The sequence below is a fragment of the Henckelia pumila genome, chromosome 4, assembly GCF_033568475.1.
Source record: "Henckelia pumila isolate YLH828 chromosome 4, ASM3356847v2, whole genome shotgun sequence".
Lineage (NCBI taxonomy): Eukaryota > Viridiplantae > Streptophyta > Magnoliopsida > Lamiales > Gesneriaceae > Henckelia > Henckelia pumila.
Window position 1 is genome coordinate 40,610,573 of NC_133123.1, and position 17,020 is coordinate 40,627,592.

General features: G+C 32.9%; 3 protein-coding genes across 3 annotated transcripts; all 3 read right to left on the reverse strand.

Moving 5' to 3' along the window:
* Nucleotides 1-1,843: 1,843 nt before the first annotated feature.
* LOC140867166 (uncharacterized) lies at nucleotides 1,844-3,759 on the reverse strand. Its single transcript, XM_073272243.1, has 7 exons — nucleotides 3,588-3,759; nucleotides 3,392-3,477; nucleotides 3,131-3,225; nucleotides 2,830-3,002; nucleotides 2,610-2,695; nucleotides 2,367-2,441; nucleotides 1,844-2,274 (listed from the first exon to the last, which is right to left on the reverse strand). The coding sequence occupies exons 1-7, from the start codon at nucleotides 3,607-3,609 to the stop codon at nucleotides 1,957-1,959; spliced, it is 855 nt and encodes a 284-aa protein (XP_073128344.1). The 5' UTR covers nucleotides 3,610-3,759; the 3' UTR covers nucleotides 1,844-1,956.
* Nucleotides 3,760-5,267: 1,508 nt separating this feature from the next.
* On the reverse strand, nucleotides 5,268-10,014 carry LOC140860060 (calreticulin-3-like). The gene is made up of 14 exons (XM_073262823.1): nucleotides 9,826-10,014; nucleotides 9,295-9,402; nucleotides 8,511-8,703; nucleotides 7,839-8,097; nucleotides 7,519-7,575; nucleotides 7,389-7,436; nucleotides 7,099-7,185; nucleotides 6,950-7,007; nucleotides 6,763-6,830; nucleotides 6,355-6,447; nucleotides 6,205-6,261; nucleotides 6,021-6,119; nucleotides 5,915-5,944; nucleotides 5,268-5,666 (listed from the first exon to the last, which is right to left on the reverse strand). The coding sequence occupies exons 1-14, from the start codon at nucleotides 9,938-9,940 to the stop codon at nucleotides 5,655-5,657; spliced, it is 1,284 nt and encodes a 427-aa protein (XP_073118924.1). The 5' UTR covers nucleotides 9,941-10,014; the 3' UTR covers nucleotides 5,268-5,654.
* A 2,712-nt stretch (nucleotides 10,015-12,726) lies between these two features.
* Nucleotides 12,727-15,174, reverse strand: LOC140864992 (acyl carrier protein 2, mitochondrial). Its single transcript, XM_073269466.1, has 2 exons — nucleotides 14,835-15,174; nucleotides 12,727-13,116 (listed from the first exon to the last, which is right to left on the reverse strand). The coding sequence occupies exons 1-2, from the start codon at nucleotides 15,048-15,050 to the stop codon at nucleotides 12,940-12,942; spliced, it is 393 nt and encodes a 130-aa protein (XP_073125567.1). The 5' UTR covers nucleotides 15,051-15,174; the 3' UTR covers nucleotides 12,727-12,939.
* Between the last annotated feature and the right edge of the window lie 1,846 nt (nucleotides 15,175-17,020).

Below are 17,020 nucleotides of genomic sequence, written 5' to 3' on the forward strand. Positions count from 1 at the left end.
AGGAAGAAAGTTGAAGCAGAGCAGGTCAATCGATCGTCCCTTTCTCTTCACTTGCATACTGATTTCCTCATTGCTTTGCTTGAATCCTAACTATATTTGATTATTGGCAATAATAATTCAAAGCATTAGAACTTGTGTACTGGAGTAAAAACAGAGGTTCGAGCAGAGATCATCTCGGATCCTCCATTGTTGTCGTGTCGAAATCGAAGAAGCTAGCATTCTCGGAATACAATCCATCCAGGTAAATGATCGAGTTACTATATATCTTAAAATTTGATTATGCATAAAGTAGCTGATTAGTACGTACGCACATCATAATTGTTTGAGAAGAATGACGTTATGATCATTGGAGATCAATCATCATAATATTAATTGTTTCACGTAGGATAACTATCATCCTACTTGTCTTTGATAAGAAACTAACAAACTCAATCAATCAAGCCTCAAAGACAAACTTACAAGTGACTCTTAGCATTATGAACATAAAGCAGGGGTCGTACCTCTTCTCGGATGCTTTTATTTGTGTTAGCTTTAACGTTAAACCTTACCCTAACAAAAAATTATTAATTGTAAGTAGGAACAAGCTAGCTAGCATTTAATTCATCGATGATTTAAATCTTTCAAATTTGGAAGGACGCAGATGAAAGTCAGAATATATTTTCGATCATTTTTTAATGCTTTTAACGTTATCTTGTAACATCATTTCTTTCTACCCAAACAAATAGGCCGCGAAAGGGGAAGAAATATATCTTGTGCTGTGATGCAATTGCTTGAGGTGAATAGGCCGGGGATTTGGTATCATCTTAGACTTTCAATTAGCAACCATGCACCTTAAGTATGAAGATACTAGTGATGCATAAAAAGAACCTGCTTAAGAATTTCAGTTGCACTTTTTTTTCTCGCAGCACCAGAGCATATATATGTCTGACTATGTCAAGCAGGGTACTGCATGTATTAAGCTCAGCATACTACAAAACATTATAAAGACAAGGATAATTAATAAGACCTGCATACTGGATTAAGACATGAATAGCATAAATAATAAGGCAAGGATATTAAAATGCATGACATATTATGAGAGGCCCTTTTTGAATCTGCAGGGACATGGCCGGGGAAGGAAATATATATCATATACAGCTTCCTACTTCTACAGACAAGGATCATAAGAAAGTGTTGAAAGACATGTGCCAATCTGAGGGGTGGCTCTTGATTGAAAATGAAAATGAAAATGTAAAGCCGGTGGTGGTTGAAGAAGCCAAGGATTCCAGTGGTCGCAGTACACAAAAAGATCCGCGGGTCTCGGGGGTCGACATTGGAGACACTACCCTCAAAATTTTGAGAGGAGTAGGGATTGCCGTGGGCTGTGCGGTGATGGTTTATGGTGCATGGAAATTTTGCGAGATCGTAGATGCATCCAAAGAAAGTGCTTTGAAGTTTCGTGAGACGATGGAGGCATGGAAAGAAATCAAAATGCCCGATAAAGTATCGATTTTTGATTCCCCATGGCCGCGGCGTAAATAGTGAAGTTTCTGGATATTGGTACTAAATACTGTGAATAAGAATTGAGAGTTGATGGATTTTTCTTAATCCATTGCATCTTAAAACCGCAACTTTGGCATTAGATATCTGTTTGCTTGTAGAAACATACATATATCGGCAAATAAGGTGTTTTGTTTATACTGACAAGCCAGCAAAAAACTAAGAAATGACAAGAAGAAAAGCTACGGATAACTGGAACAACAACATATATATCAGAGGAGAATTAGCAAGGAAACCCGGTTCAAATTTTGAAATCAGTGCATATATATCATCATATAAAAAATCTATCCTTTTCGACATGTAATATAAATGTCTATTCATTTGTTTCCACCACCTCAAGGATTGATAATCACAACAATAATCAATCACTAAGAAAATTAGGAATTGTTCAACTTGGCTTGTAATTGTATATGAATCTTATTTGGTTATAATAATCTCAGCATTCTTGGAAATGGCATGTCCTCGCAACCGCTTGCGAATAACTCTCTGTTTCTCCTTCCAATCCCCTTGAGTACATGTTGTACATAGCCAACTTTCAAGAAGTATGTGGTAGAATCTAACATCCAGAAAGATTGACAATCGCTCGAGGAAGACCGCGCTTTTAAGTACGTAGAAAATAAAATTATACTCGTTCTCTGTCATATTGAATCCACTAAACTCCAACTCTTTCAACCGAGTGTGGTGCCTGACAACTCTCTTTTGTGCGCGTATACCATTGAATGTCGATGGTGTCGTCTGCATTCAATAAAACCAATAAAACTATCAGTCACATTAAAAAAAAAATGTAAAAAAGTATCATTGGTGTAATGTGAATATGTGATGAATACCATCGATAGATGGAAGTAGTGTAAAAGCGGGCATGCATCCAGAATTGTAGTTAGTGCTAGCAGATCGAGATTGTTCTGTATTTTAAGAATAAAGCCAAATGTGTGAGGTGGCTAAGCTTGTTAACTCCACCTATTTCAAATGCCTGAGACAAAATGCAAAAATACTCCATGAATCTTTCTAATATTTCTTCAGAAATAATGGATCAAGAATGGATTAAGCGGTGAAAAGAGATTCATTGACACCTCAAAGAATCTGGCATCAGTCCAAAAATACATGCATTTAAGATTAGGTAGATCTTGGGCAACTTTTCCAAATACAGAAGGAGCCACTTTGCGGTCACAAACGTCGACGAATATGTTTTGTAGCAAAGGTACGTTAGAAAACGATAGAGTTAGCATTCTGAGAGTGCATAATATTTACGACAACCATATAAAACGGTAAGTCTTTCGACTCCCAACCTACCAACAGTATTCACCCATCTTCTAAAATGTTCCGAGATGGATCCACGAAAACAACAAACCAAGTCAAAGGACGTTATCCTAGAACCAGAATGATGTTGTAAAAAGGTATCCACCGCTTGGACAAACTTTGTTTGAGACTTGAGATTATTGCAAGGGGGAGAATTAATGGGCATCCTGTAACAATAAAATTTGACTTGTGAGATAAGGTGTAAACATGTTTCCATCTCCTTGACAGGACGCTCGTTCTAACAGCTTCATTCGTATGTAATTGCGAGACAATCAACGAAATCACATCATCTGACAATTGACTAATCCTGTCTTCTTCTCTGATCCCACCCTCAACCAAAGTATCAACACCACGCTTGTGATGAGTAGTAGTAACCAGTACGGGAATCACCTTTAGTGTAAACACAAACAATAAATATAGTAAGAGCCCGTTTGAAACAACTTCTTTTAATATTTCAGCTCCACACGAAAATCAAGCATTTGTTCTACCTTTTTTTTTCCTTTGCATTATACTGATTTCTTTAGTGTAAACACAAACAATAAATATAGTAAGATACCTTCTTCAACCGACGATTACGAAGCCGCCTCGTTCCATACTCCAAAACCCAGAATCCGCCGCATAAAAACGCCAAACAAGTAATTCCTGAAAGAAGGAACAACAAAAAGATACATACTTGCTCCAATAATATCACCCAAAAACACAAATTTTAAAAATATTTCCACGATAGAAACCAGAAAACAAGAAAAACTCACCCGTTATACAAGCGCGTGACATTAATTAAAACAATATTTTAAAACCCAACCCAGATTTCGATCGCAGCTCAACGGCCAAGTTCAAAGCTTAATAATAAGAAGGCAAGAGAGACTATAAGTTGATGAATTAAACCAAGTCTCGGGCGGGGCTAATTGTTGTTCTTGTTCACCATGTTCCGTGTGTCGTCTGCTAGAGTTGGTAATTTTTTTTAAAAAATTAATACAGCCATAAATTAAGTGATTTTATTATTCAGTAATTTCAATTAATTAAATATTCAACTTTTTATTTTTGAATCATTAAATATTAAATTTTGAGATTTAATGAATTTTATTTATTTTTATTTTTTTAAAAAATAAAATAAACTGTTATGAATTTTTCTTAACTTCATATAGAATCTCGAAATTTTGCAAATAAGTTTCGATAGACTTTGATAGATTTTTTTTAAAAAATATTTTATTGCCATTTATAAATTAACTTTTTTATAGAATTATATATGGTTTTGTACCTATAATTATCTTACTATTTAATTAAAAATATACCCTTTACTAACTAATTTTCAGGTGAAGTCTTTAATTTATTTTACATGAAATACTCAAATCTTTATTTTTTAAAATCGTCAATAGTATATCTCATTATCTATAATTAATTTTTTTTTTTTTTTGCTTAAAAATATTTGATTATTAAAATAATTTCATTACATTCTTTTTCATATTTTCGATATCAAGCACTAGAATGGAATAAAATAATCATTCCATTTATATTATGATTGCATTCCTTTTCTATTTTATTCTAATGTACCAATCATGCTTTTTTTTAAATTACCAAAACGTAAAATCTGTAAATTATGTTAGTCTTTTATTGTAAAACAAGATTTTGTTGCAATCCACGAATGGGCGGACGATGTAATTTTTGACATAATTAATTATGATTTTTAGATTTTTTTTTAAATTTTTTTTTAGATTAGATTTTTTTAATCTTAATAATATAATCTTGATTAAAATTTAAAATGATTATAAATTTAATAAGAAAAAAAGAAAGAAAGAAAGTGATTTCAGATAACTCCTATTTTCAGGGTACAATGATTGTTTTTATGACGAAATTTCAATTACTATTCACACATCTTCCTTAATTAATAGTGTAGATAATCAAAATTACTTTTAAATAAAATTTGCTCCGAACTTATTTAATAATATTTTATAAAAAGCAATCCACCATGAGAATTTCTCTTGCGAATAGAATATTTTGCATAATAAAGGTAGTATTTTGAGTAATTAAGGTAGTGTTTGAGATTTATTTCTAACAAATATTTTTTAGCTTACTTCTTAGAAACAATAACAAATGAATAATGTTAAAAGTACGACAAATATTGTGTACAACGATATTTATATCATGAAATTTTGTATTTAATTTATCATAAAATTTTGATAAATAAAATTTTTGCATTAAATTTTTTGTGATGTACAAATTTCGTTGTACATGTAACATTGTTTTTCCAAATAATACCTAAATATTTTTATAAATCTTTATATTGTTAATTATCATAAAAAAAAAAAGATAATAATTATATTATACCCAAGCTAAACTACGTATTTAGTTAGTTTTTATAATAAAACATGAGATATAGTACAAGGTAGTAGAGACTATAGATGTTTACAAATTAAAGAAAGCTTACACCCAAATTACTGTGTATGTTCATGTCATACTCAAAACTTTGAATTAAAACTCGAAAATATTCGTTTTAAAGTAACCCAAATCGGTCGAGCTACATCCCCGAGTTTATTTTCAACTCGACTCGTTTGCAACTAGATGAATCATCTTATTAATAAATGGGGGAAAGTCAAAATAGTTCGTTTCTATCATTATTATCATATCAAAAGGTCTCGTTCCAACTATTAAAGTGACAGTACACAAAAACATGACCCCCCCTTGCTTGCTTTGATTCCAAACGAGTTACTCCAATACATCATCATGTAATGGGTCGATTTTATCTTGATGAATAGAATTGAAAGGGGAAAAAAAGGTGATTGGAGAAAGGCCTCGGACAAGAATGAGCCATAGGTACCATCTCAAAGTTCATCCTGAAAACATAACAAACTGATTTAACTGAGTACGTAACCAAAGTGATGGAACCAACTGACAAAAACCAAACTTAAAACAAAGGATTCTTTGGATGTAATTCAGTGAATCCGGTTTGTCCAAGTCGGATTTATCAGAGAATGGAATATTCAATGGTTAGTCTGGTGTTTTTTTAATGGTTGAATGGATAACCAATGCAAACTTTATACACACAAGTAGTTCAATAAAATGCAAAGAATCGGAAACTTACATGATAATCATCCAAATAATCATCACGACGCTGCACAAAAAGAAGGAAAACACTTGGAAATTAGATGTCCTACCACAAAACGAACAGCTGAGTAAGAGAGACTAACCCTGTATCTTTCTCGAGGTCGTTCCCTCTCACGGTGCCTTCTCTCATAGCCCCTTTCTCTTTTCCTCCTTTCACCTTCCTCTCTTGCTCTCTGGGCTTCCTGTAACCAACGTCAGGAAAATATTTCAAAAGTCGATCTAGCAATTCGAAACAAGTGGACTAGAGCAGTTGGGTTTGACTTGAACCTCATCCTCTTTAGCTTTTCTCACTTTTTCGGCCTCTTCAAATGCCTCCTTTTCGATCTAATTTACCAGAAAACAACACAATATAAAGGCAGGTTAGAGTGGTTCCTGGCCACAAGGTGCTTTCTAGATAGACAGGAGCTAAGTAATGACCTCCCTATTGGAAAATACTTCCTCTATGACTTGCTTCGCATAGTTGGGTTCATCAGAAATCAGAATGTTGTCGTAAACAGAGCCTGCTTTCACCTGAAGCCGAGAAGAAATGGAACCCCAGGTCAACAATAAAAACTGTAGAACACTAGTAAAATGAAGAACATAAAGCAGCGGCCATTTAGATGGTTCAATAAGCATTGGCCAACATCCATAAATGCAATCATCACCTTTTTATATTAATGAACATATATCAGAACCCATTTGCGGGAAAAATCTCATGACAATAAAATCATATCAAAGATATAACTATCCTAATAATTTCAAATCTGATTCCAGTATATATGTTCTGATTTCCAAGGGTTACATAGGCTGAATAAAGTAACACCGTATTCCGCAAGCTAAGATCACCTGCCAAACTTCGATGCCGACATATTTGATGGGCTTTAGAACGTAAAGATCTGGATCATCTTCAAATTCTGATCGAGAAGAGAGAAAAATAAAAAGTAATCTTAAAATTCATATACAATATTTGGAGATAACTGTGCAAAAATCCAAAATATGCAGTCTTAGATATCAGTGTGTAAAAGCACTATACCGGGGTTATCGATCCAAGGAATCTTCCACTTCCCTTTATAATTAGGATTCTTGATTTTCTGTTTAATAAAAAAGAAAGGACTTATCAATGTGATCACAAAAGGGTGTGACTATCTTCTGCAAAACGATGTGCACGCTATTTCGTGATACCTTACGCTTCCATGGTCCCTTGTATGCCGGATTTGGAATTTTTTTCGGTTTCCATATTCCATCTTCTTCTTCATCCCAGTCATCAGGCTGCTCTTGAACAAATAAACCAAATATATTTAGTATTCCATGCCTGTCACCAACACTTGAAAAAAATAGTCCGTTCTGACAGCGATTTTAAGTAGAGCGAGCAGCTGTGCATGCCCGACCACACGTGATGACACTTAACATCAACTATGTTGGCATGTAAAAGTTTGTGGAAGCTAAAGCTAGCCTTTTAGTTGATAAATTACCTCCTTTGCCTTTGGATCAGGTATTTCTCGAGGAATGGAATCATATCCCTGAAACATGATACATATATTTTAGCAAAAAAAAAAACTATATTATGCTGAAATTGTACTGAATGGTACCAAGTCACACTACCTCAGGTTTGGCATCAACTGGATCATCAATGTATTCTCTATCATCCCAGTCTGCAGGCTGTCACGATGATTTCAAATAAAAAGATGTGCGTGTAACAACAAAACACCATTGAATAACATTATTTTCCACTCATTTATTTTCAAAAGATGTTGTAAGAAAGAAACTCAGAATTCAAACTATAGCAGATGAAAAATATATAGCAATTTTTATGCAGAAACAAATACACTTAATTCATATTGGTCTACAGCGAAAGGTGATACACAATGCATGATGAAATAATTTGGTTTCAAAAGTGCTTGGAGGATTCGAGATGAAAGTACCTTTTTCGCATTCACAGCTTTAATCTTTCGGGGAGGCAGGATATCCCAATCTGTATACATGCTTCCAGAATCTCTTTCACGACCATCAATCCAAATGCTATATGTGGCATCGGGCCGAAGAATGAATGTATAAAAATGGGTTAACTTGTCTGTCTCACATTGCAAATCCTTCTTAATGGGGTAATTTTGACCTTGATAGGAAAGTATGACATGAAGTTTCTTTGTCTGTGAGCCACATAAATCTGGTCCAAACATTAAACTGAAGACAAATAGAAGTTTCAAATGATCAACATACCAGCAAAGTAATAGATAGCTCCACCGCATCACGCATACATTTTCAAACATAACAAGACAAAAAGATGATCCGTATTTTTTAGCACTACACTTCATTAAAGATTAATGAGTAAACAGAGCAACTTGTGATCATCACATCTTAATAGATGTAACCAAAGAATACTTGAACAACCATAAAGACAAGTATGAATTTTTTTTATTGCTGAGGTGTAACAACTAGAAACGTAAAAGGAGCATCCAAATTCCGTGAGTAACTGAAATCAGCAGGTGAAATCCATGAGGACCAATTGCTTCTGTTTTAGAGCCTCGAACACCAAATAAAATTTTAAGATACGAACAAAATTGTATGTGTTTCAGTATTTTCATAACTAGTAATACCTGTATGGTGCATCACCACCAAATTTCTTTTGATTAACATAACCTGAAAGAAGCTTTATGTAACCCCCACCACATTCTATGTCCTGCTCAAATCTAATGGAATACTGAACAACCAAGGTTCTATTCTGGTTGTTGAATTCTGGTATCTTAGCAGAAATGGCAGAATGCCTAGCATCAATTGATGTCTGAATACCTGAAAAGAAATAAGGAATTACAACAATCTGAAGCAAGCCGTTGATGGCTCCTCATATTCACATTTATGGAGTTTTTTAATGCGGAAAGGGAAAATAAAAAAAGATAGGAAAATCAAAACCATACAGGCTGATGAAACTGATTTATCAGGCAACCAAAAGATTCATACTGAAGCAAATATCGATACATTTAAAGGATACTATCCATAACCATAAAGTGTGATATTTCAGTTTATACCTTTTTTTTTGTAGCATGGTTCAGTTCACCGGCGTAAAGATGCGGGCGATTTTAACTTTTTTTTTCTTTTTCCTTTTTTCTTTGGTCTCAGGAGAAAATTATAACCGTACGAACAATGGGAGTTTTGGGGATTACATTCCCACAAAACGAGAGAAACAACAATTTTACTCTTATATTACTGCTTCAAAATTAAAGTGATTGCATATTATGGTTGACCCTTCAAATCTATCAAATGATTATTTGGAACACAAGTTGCACCAATACTTTCACATGCATAAAACTATTTTTTTTCCAAGTAAATTATCTTGAAAATCCACTATTATTAGAGTAACTATACTAAGAGAGGAACTCAAACCTTTATCATCAGGATCACCATTCCACTTCCCGGCTGTGTGCTTAAAGGATCCAGCTTTCCCTTCGCTTCTTTTCCAATCAGATTTCACCCATCTACGCTGCCATCCATCTATTCCACAAAAGAATAATATTAACAGACATTATACACAAACCCAAAATCAAGAAATTTAAGGCGACAAATTCATTAACATAAGCTCCAAAAGAACGAATAACTGAGTAAGTTGACTTCACTCTCCAAGTTCACTTACTCTACAAATACAAACTACAATCATATGAATCACAGAGAACATATTATGCTTCAAAAGAACAAACTAAAAGAACATCACTAGATCTTTTCAAAAGTACACTGACAATCACTACCCAAACGCTTGCAAACCCAGAAAAGATTCAAACTGAAATCCATTCTAAACCAAAGATTCAGGTCATCCAGTATCCATTTAGCCACAAACAACTAGCATATGACGGAGTATTTCAAACCCAAATCGGAAGTTAAAAACACCCGAAAAAAATGCACAAGAATCAGAGAACTTACCATCAAAGCGCTCCTCGAAGATGATTTCAGCTACTGAAGATTGGAGAAGTGAAAACAACACTCCAACTGTTACTAATTTTGTAAGCAGAAGAGGCTTATGCTTAGATTTTGCCATTTCTTGGCAGAGTGAATTCCGGGTTGCCGCTTATATCGGGCACGGCTAATGCTAATTACTGAAATTTAGTCCAAATTTTGACCCCAAGTCTTGACGAATTTACGGTCATACCTGCTTTAAATCGTCACTTGTACAATTGTAGTGATTCCAAATTTCCAACGAGGCTTATTTTCAAAATAATAATAATAATAATAATAATAAATTTCCAATGAGGCTTAAATGAATTCAATTTTTTATTTAAAAGAATTTTCATGACAACTTATTATTTTATAGAGCGAAGTAATTCTCATTTTGTTCATGAAGAAGCTCTCCTAATTCCCAAAGACTATGTTAAGATCGGATGAATCATTCATAAAAAATGATTCATGACATAGTTGTATGTGCATAAATTGAACTATTGAAGTATAAATGAACTAAAAATCGACTTTAATATAAATAAAATTTTAAAGTTTTAAATAAATATATTTGAGTTTGATTTTGATTCAAAATTCGAAAATTTTAAAGATTTTTGTTCGAATTAAAGTCCATCTCAAAATATGCCAACATGTTCACGAATAGTTCGATTTATTACTCAAAATATTCCAAAATAAACTTCAGATATATTTATTTTACATGTAATTACATTATATGTATGATATTAAAATTAACAAGTGATCTTGAAACATCGAACAAGATAATTCGACTTGAGTTTGACAATAAAAAGTTTTGAAGATAGTGAAATTCGAATCAAATTCAATGTTTTCAAATATAAATATAATATTTATCAATTCAAACTCGAAAACATATCTTGCAACACTCTTAGCATACATATTAACTTTCAATTTTGTTCAAAATTATTTTACTTGTTTTAGTTATAGAATAATTAGTAATTTCTAATTAATTTTTTGGATACTAAAATGTAAATTAATCGTTCTTATAAAATTATGTGCCGCTAAGATATTTATTAGAACACAACCTTTCATTACTAAAATATTTTATAGGTCGAATTTTTTTTTTTTAATTAGGGACAATAATGACGTTTACTTGAAATTCTAACTGATATAGTCATATAGATCAAGTAGTAAATTACTTATTAGTCGCAAGTTCTTCTTTTGTATTAAAAATAAATTTTATTTTTCATTAAAATAAACTTTTAGACTACTCACTACATAACCAGAGAGTGTGAGGCTCGAATAATTTAATTTATTAAATATCGAGTAAAAGAAATAAAATGATAAGAATGAAATTTCAGAAAACAAAATAATCAAATAATTAAAACATATTTTAAAGAATACAACCAATATGACGATATTTATAACAATTATGTCGTGATAATTTGCTATTATCTGATGATATTTTTTTATTATATCGTGATATTTTTTATTCAAATATATATCATGAAATTTGATAAATTAAATTTTTATATTGAATTTCATGTGGTATAACAATATTATACAAATTTTGTTTTACACATAGCATTGCTCTATTTTAAAAGATGTCAAGTTTGATTTTTTTTTTCCTTTAAAATAATTCAAGTCAAACATCTTAATCAGCTGAATATATGAAAATGGAATGGTTTTGTTTAGAGTTTCAGGCTGATATCTCCAACAGTCCAAGTCTTCTACGTATAATGAAGACTACGCCGGTTGGAATCCACGTCAACTTTTCTTCCATGCTAATAAAAAAATAAAAATAAAAAAATAATAGTTTTTGAGTCTGTCAAATCCAACAATAATAATCGAAAATATTTTTTTTACCACGTATACTTCTATGATGAAATTTGATATTAAATTAGTGTTTTAGATAATTTTTAGTAAATATTTTTCAGTTTTTCTTACGGAAAATTTCAAATGTTTTTCAGTTTTTTTTCACAAAAATTTAAAATTTTGCGAAAAAAAATCTGAGAATTATTTTCTAAAAACTCTCCTAAAAACTATTTTATATATTCAAAACGTTTGATGCAATAATTTTGATAATTATGGGACTCCTAGTCTGATTTCGTTGAAATAGTGTAATATATGAAATTGTTATCTCATGGACACCACATCAACAATTTGACCAAATAACCAAAGTTATAACTAGTGTAGCACTTTCAAAGTTTGATGAGTTAGCACTTAGCAGACTAACCACAAAAAATAGAACAAATTAGTTAATAAAAAATTTTATTTCCGAATAATAATATAATAGTATATAAAAATACCACTTTTTTTCACTTATATAGAAATACCAATTAAGACTTTATGTATTTAGATTAATTAAATTTGAATATAAATTATAGTTTCAAGTACGCTAAATTTTTATCAAGTAAACTTATATATTAGAATATTTTCCCCAATAAATGTTATTTTCGTTTTATACTTAATTGATGGTATATAATAGGTGAATTTGAGAAAGGAATTTGATAAGTTTTGGAAATCAGAAATAATTTCACACTTAATAGCACGCGCACACATATATATATACAAGTTTCTAACTTATAAATACGTAATAATTAAGATCGAATAGTTGGTCTAGCTTGAAACAGTGAAATGGCGTAATTATGCCATTATGGCACAAGGAGCTAGCTATATAGAGTATTTATGTAACCCTGATCAATAATTTATTCACTGTGGTTGCCGATCATGAGTTTAATAGCATCAGAACTTCAAATATTTTATTAGTGTTTTCCGTATTGTACATTAATAATTAATCCACATTTAAAAATAAATCATATCTAATAACTAGTAATTATACCTAAGCAATTATCATTAAAAAAAAGTATTTTGTCCATAAGATGATGTTATGTGAAAATTAAAAACACAGAAAAATGCATTCAATCAATCCAGATTAAACTTCATGAACCAGTAGTTTCCAGTACAAGGAATTATGCAGGAGAGCAAAGAAGCTCAGGAAAAGAAAAATACACTTGGTTCAACTTACAACCATTTGGTTTTCTTGAAAAGGAAAGAGATATGTATGACTTCAAAAAACTAACCCGAGAATTTGCTGAGAAAATAAGACCTCGTGCCTGTAACGTTTCATTATTTTGCCTGAGGATGAGATGCGATAAAATCAACAGCAAGACTGATGCAGTTTATTTTGTCTGCTTCACTGTCGGGAATCTCAAACCCAAACTCTTCCTCAAGAGCCATCACAATTTCCACACTGTCTAAACTATCTAGACCAAGATCATTCTGGAAATGAGCATTTAGAGTAACCTGAAAGGTATTTAGAACAGCAAACAACGTCATAATGAATAAAATTACATGCGATGAAAATAAGAAATGTCCTCGACAAGAGGAAAAAATAACTACTAGCCAGATTCAGCTAGCATTTAGACAAGTACAAGCAACACAAGGAAACACACAGACGAATAATTCATTGTTCATGCCGCATATCCTTTTTCTGCAATCTCAATAAAATCATCCCCAAAATAAAACCGCCGGCATCAACACTCAATTACAATCTCCAATCTTTGCTCGTGGCCTATGATTAATAGAAAATATTTCTCAAGATCGTACTGAATCATGCTGCCTCCATTCAAAATGGATATTCATTATTATTGTATTGGATGATAGAAAGCAGAGTGAGATAGAACGGTAATGCATGGTTAAGAACGGTGGACAAATAGAAGCTAGGCAGCAGCTTGAGGAAAACGATTTAAGAAAGCTTCGAAAAATCTTACTCATCAGTGACTACTTTTGTTTTCTTTATCATTGGTAACTAATTATTATACCCTGATTGCATCAATATTAAAGTCCTACCAACGGCAACGCAATAAGGACCCTTTCTGTGCATGTCCAGATGAATCTGTTGTGCATAGGCATGTTATCATGCACCCATTAGATACACACACACGCGCACACACATATAACCCCAAATAAAAGATCATGAGTAATGAACCCATCAATTCAATTATCCATCTCACGAAGAAACAGAAATGGCAACATGGTTGATTTTCTTAATGTAACAAGCATCGTAGGGGGTTCTTTCATCTCAAAAACTAACCCATATCCAATGTGACATCATCAAAATTTGTGATAATTATGTAAATGATATCATGGCTAGTTAGAATGAAGTAAAATGGTCTCCAAGGTCCAATCGGTTGCTACACGAAACAAAACTACTGGGACATTGCACTAAAAACTTGTTATATTTATTTCATATGAGTCTTGTCCATAATACCGAAGTTCTATGACTCTGGAAATCTTAAAATGAGCTAAAACAATGAGATACCGAATTTCTTAAAAGCAAAAGCAGTATATAGCGTGGGTGCATGACTGAAACCTTTTAAAAACTCAAGCACAATATACAATCAGCTTCAGCAAAAACTACTTATCTATTCTCGCGTGGATGCATGGATGAATTTTTAGTGCTTAATATTGCTAGGGCATTTCACAACTAGAATGGCGAACTTATGCAGCACCATTTGCATCAAATCCAGTGTTTTCCACTGGCAAATAAAAATATCACAACCATAGTGTTTCGTAACACTTCACCACATCAAATACTACAAATAACTACATTCTGCATAATTTTTTTTATTTAAGAATCCAGTCGATAAAAAGAACAAATTCCTTGCATCAAACCTACCATTTCCACGGTCATCTTAGAGCAAATATGTCACATTGAACACAAATCCAAATCAAATTCTCGCTGCTGCTTCAAAAGAAACATTGTTCTTAGTCGGGCATTACATTTTTTAATACATCTTTCACCCCTTGTAATCACATAGGTCGACTTAAAAGTTAAAAAATCGTACACCAGGTCTCTACTGATAGCTTGTGGAAAAACAAAATAACATGTTAAACAGCACAACCTCCAGAAAACTAACATTTCCCAACTTCTAGGATTTCACATTCGCAAACATAAAGAAAACAGAAACAAAATGAACGCATCCAGGGAAAATCAGAAAATAGGGAAATGATGGGGCTACCTTGGACGGATCGACTTTTTGGAAATTCTTGACAACACCCAAGACACGATCGGTAACCTCGGACTTGTCGAGGAAAGAGCCTCTTGCCTCCACCGATAAATGGCGTCGGATGATCTCCGATAGCCCGCCCGCGGCGGCTCTAGGGTTTTGAAGTGGCGACACGGGATTAACGTTCACTCTCAGGTACTTGAGCAGTGCGCTCCTCACCGCCGCCATTGTGCGTGACGCTTTTGTTGACAAGAAATTGAAGCTGGGGTTTTCGGTGAGCTAAACCTTCTGCAGAAATTATTTGGGATATTTTTCTACGCGACGGATTCGATATTCTTTCGTTTAACGAATGTACAAGTTCTGAAGCACAATTCACTTTGTACGTCCAAATTTTACTTTTAAATAGTTTTAATGCATTTCAAAATTCCATTTTTCAAACATTCTTTTTAAAATGGACAACTTATAGATAATTTCCTAAATCAAATATAAGTTTCAATTTACTCTCTATATTTGTCTTTCCGAAAATGCCCTTATCGTTATTTTAATCATTATTATTTCTTGAATTATCAAATGTGGAATCGGATTCAAAATCTGATTCACTTGATTCATCAAGATAATAAATATTTTCATCATCGAATGAAAATTCAATTGTTTCTACGGGATAGAATCTAATAGTATATATTTCTTCAAGAAGTTTAATTTTATTTTTCTTTTCGTTTCGTTTTGGACATTCATTCGCATAATGTCCTTTTTCGTTGCACAACCAACATGTGCAATTCTTTCCTTTACCCTTTGGGCAAGGTGGTTTTTTGTTATCAAACTTTTTATAAAATTTTCTTTTATAAAGTTTTCTGAAGAAATTCTTTTTAAATTTCTTTTTCTTATAGGGAATAAATTTCTTATTAAAAGATTTATAAGGTTTATTAAATTTATTCTGTTTCTGTCGTTTTAAATATTTGTGTGACATGTTTGTTTTGCAACCGTATTCTTTTACTGTGAATTTCATTTTGTCACAACAAAGTTTATTGTTTTGTTTGTAGGATTTAGAGATTTTTTTATTTAGTGTTACTTCATGACATTTCTTTGTTATTATGTCTTTGATTAATTTAATAGCTCCTCCTAAAGTTTTAGCATAAGGACTAGTTAAGAATTCATCTTTATTGTGTATAGGTATATTAGGTATATTATTAAAGATATTTAGTTTATAATATTTTTTTTTATCAGCATCTATTAATTGATAATAGTTTGTTTCATAATCACAAATAAATTCTTCTAAGTAACATAAATTGCATAATTTAATATTATCTAATATAAAGATTGCTCTATTTTGTTCTATATTCTTAGCTACCAAATTAGCATCATTATTAGAAACTCCTAAAAATTCTTGGTACAAGGCATCAACAAATAGTTCGAAATATCGATGTCCTGTCATTCCTTGTGGTAGATTAGTAATTACTAGGTTTTCAGCCCAAGTTCTTACTGCTCCTACCAGTGTCATTTTTATCATCCCATGAGTTAAAACTTGAATTGAAACGACCCACTGTATCAAGACGTGTTTTTTCAGCGTGCTTATGTCCTCACTCACACGCACCCTGGAAAACTTCCCAGAGGGTCACCCATCCTATAATTGCCTCAAGTAAAGCACGCTTAACTTTGGAGTTCTTATGTGATGAGCTTCCGAAAAGAAGATGCACCTTCTTGATATGAGCAGTACATATGAAATCTTTTAAGCTCTCCTCAACTATGTAGTCCCATACCTACACAGTCTCAGAATCCCCTCTCATTCCGGCACGGGATCAATTCATTCATGTCTCCCTCCGCCTAGAAGCCTACCAGGAGCCGCTCATTGTCCGTGCAACCTCTTGGCACCGGCGATTACTCCCTGCATCTTCAGCCCCGGGCGTCACATGCCCACCAGCTTCCGCTTGGTTCGTCCCCGAACCATACCGTACTAAGAGAGGTCGGCTCTGATACCATTTGAAACGACCCACTGTATCAAGACGGGTCTTTTCAGCGTGCTTATGTCCTCACTCACACGCACCCTGGAAAACTTTCCAGAGGGTCACCCATCCTATAATTGCCCCAAGTCAAGCACGCTTAACTTTGGAGTTCTTATGTGATGAGCTTTCGAAAAGAAGATGCACCTTCTTGATATGAGCAGTACATATGAAATCTTTTAAGCCCTCCTCAACTATGTA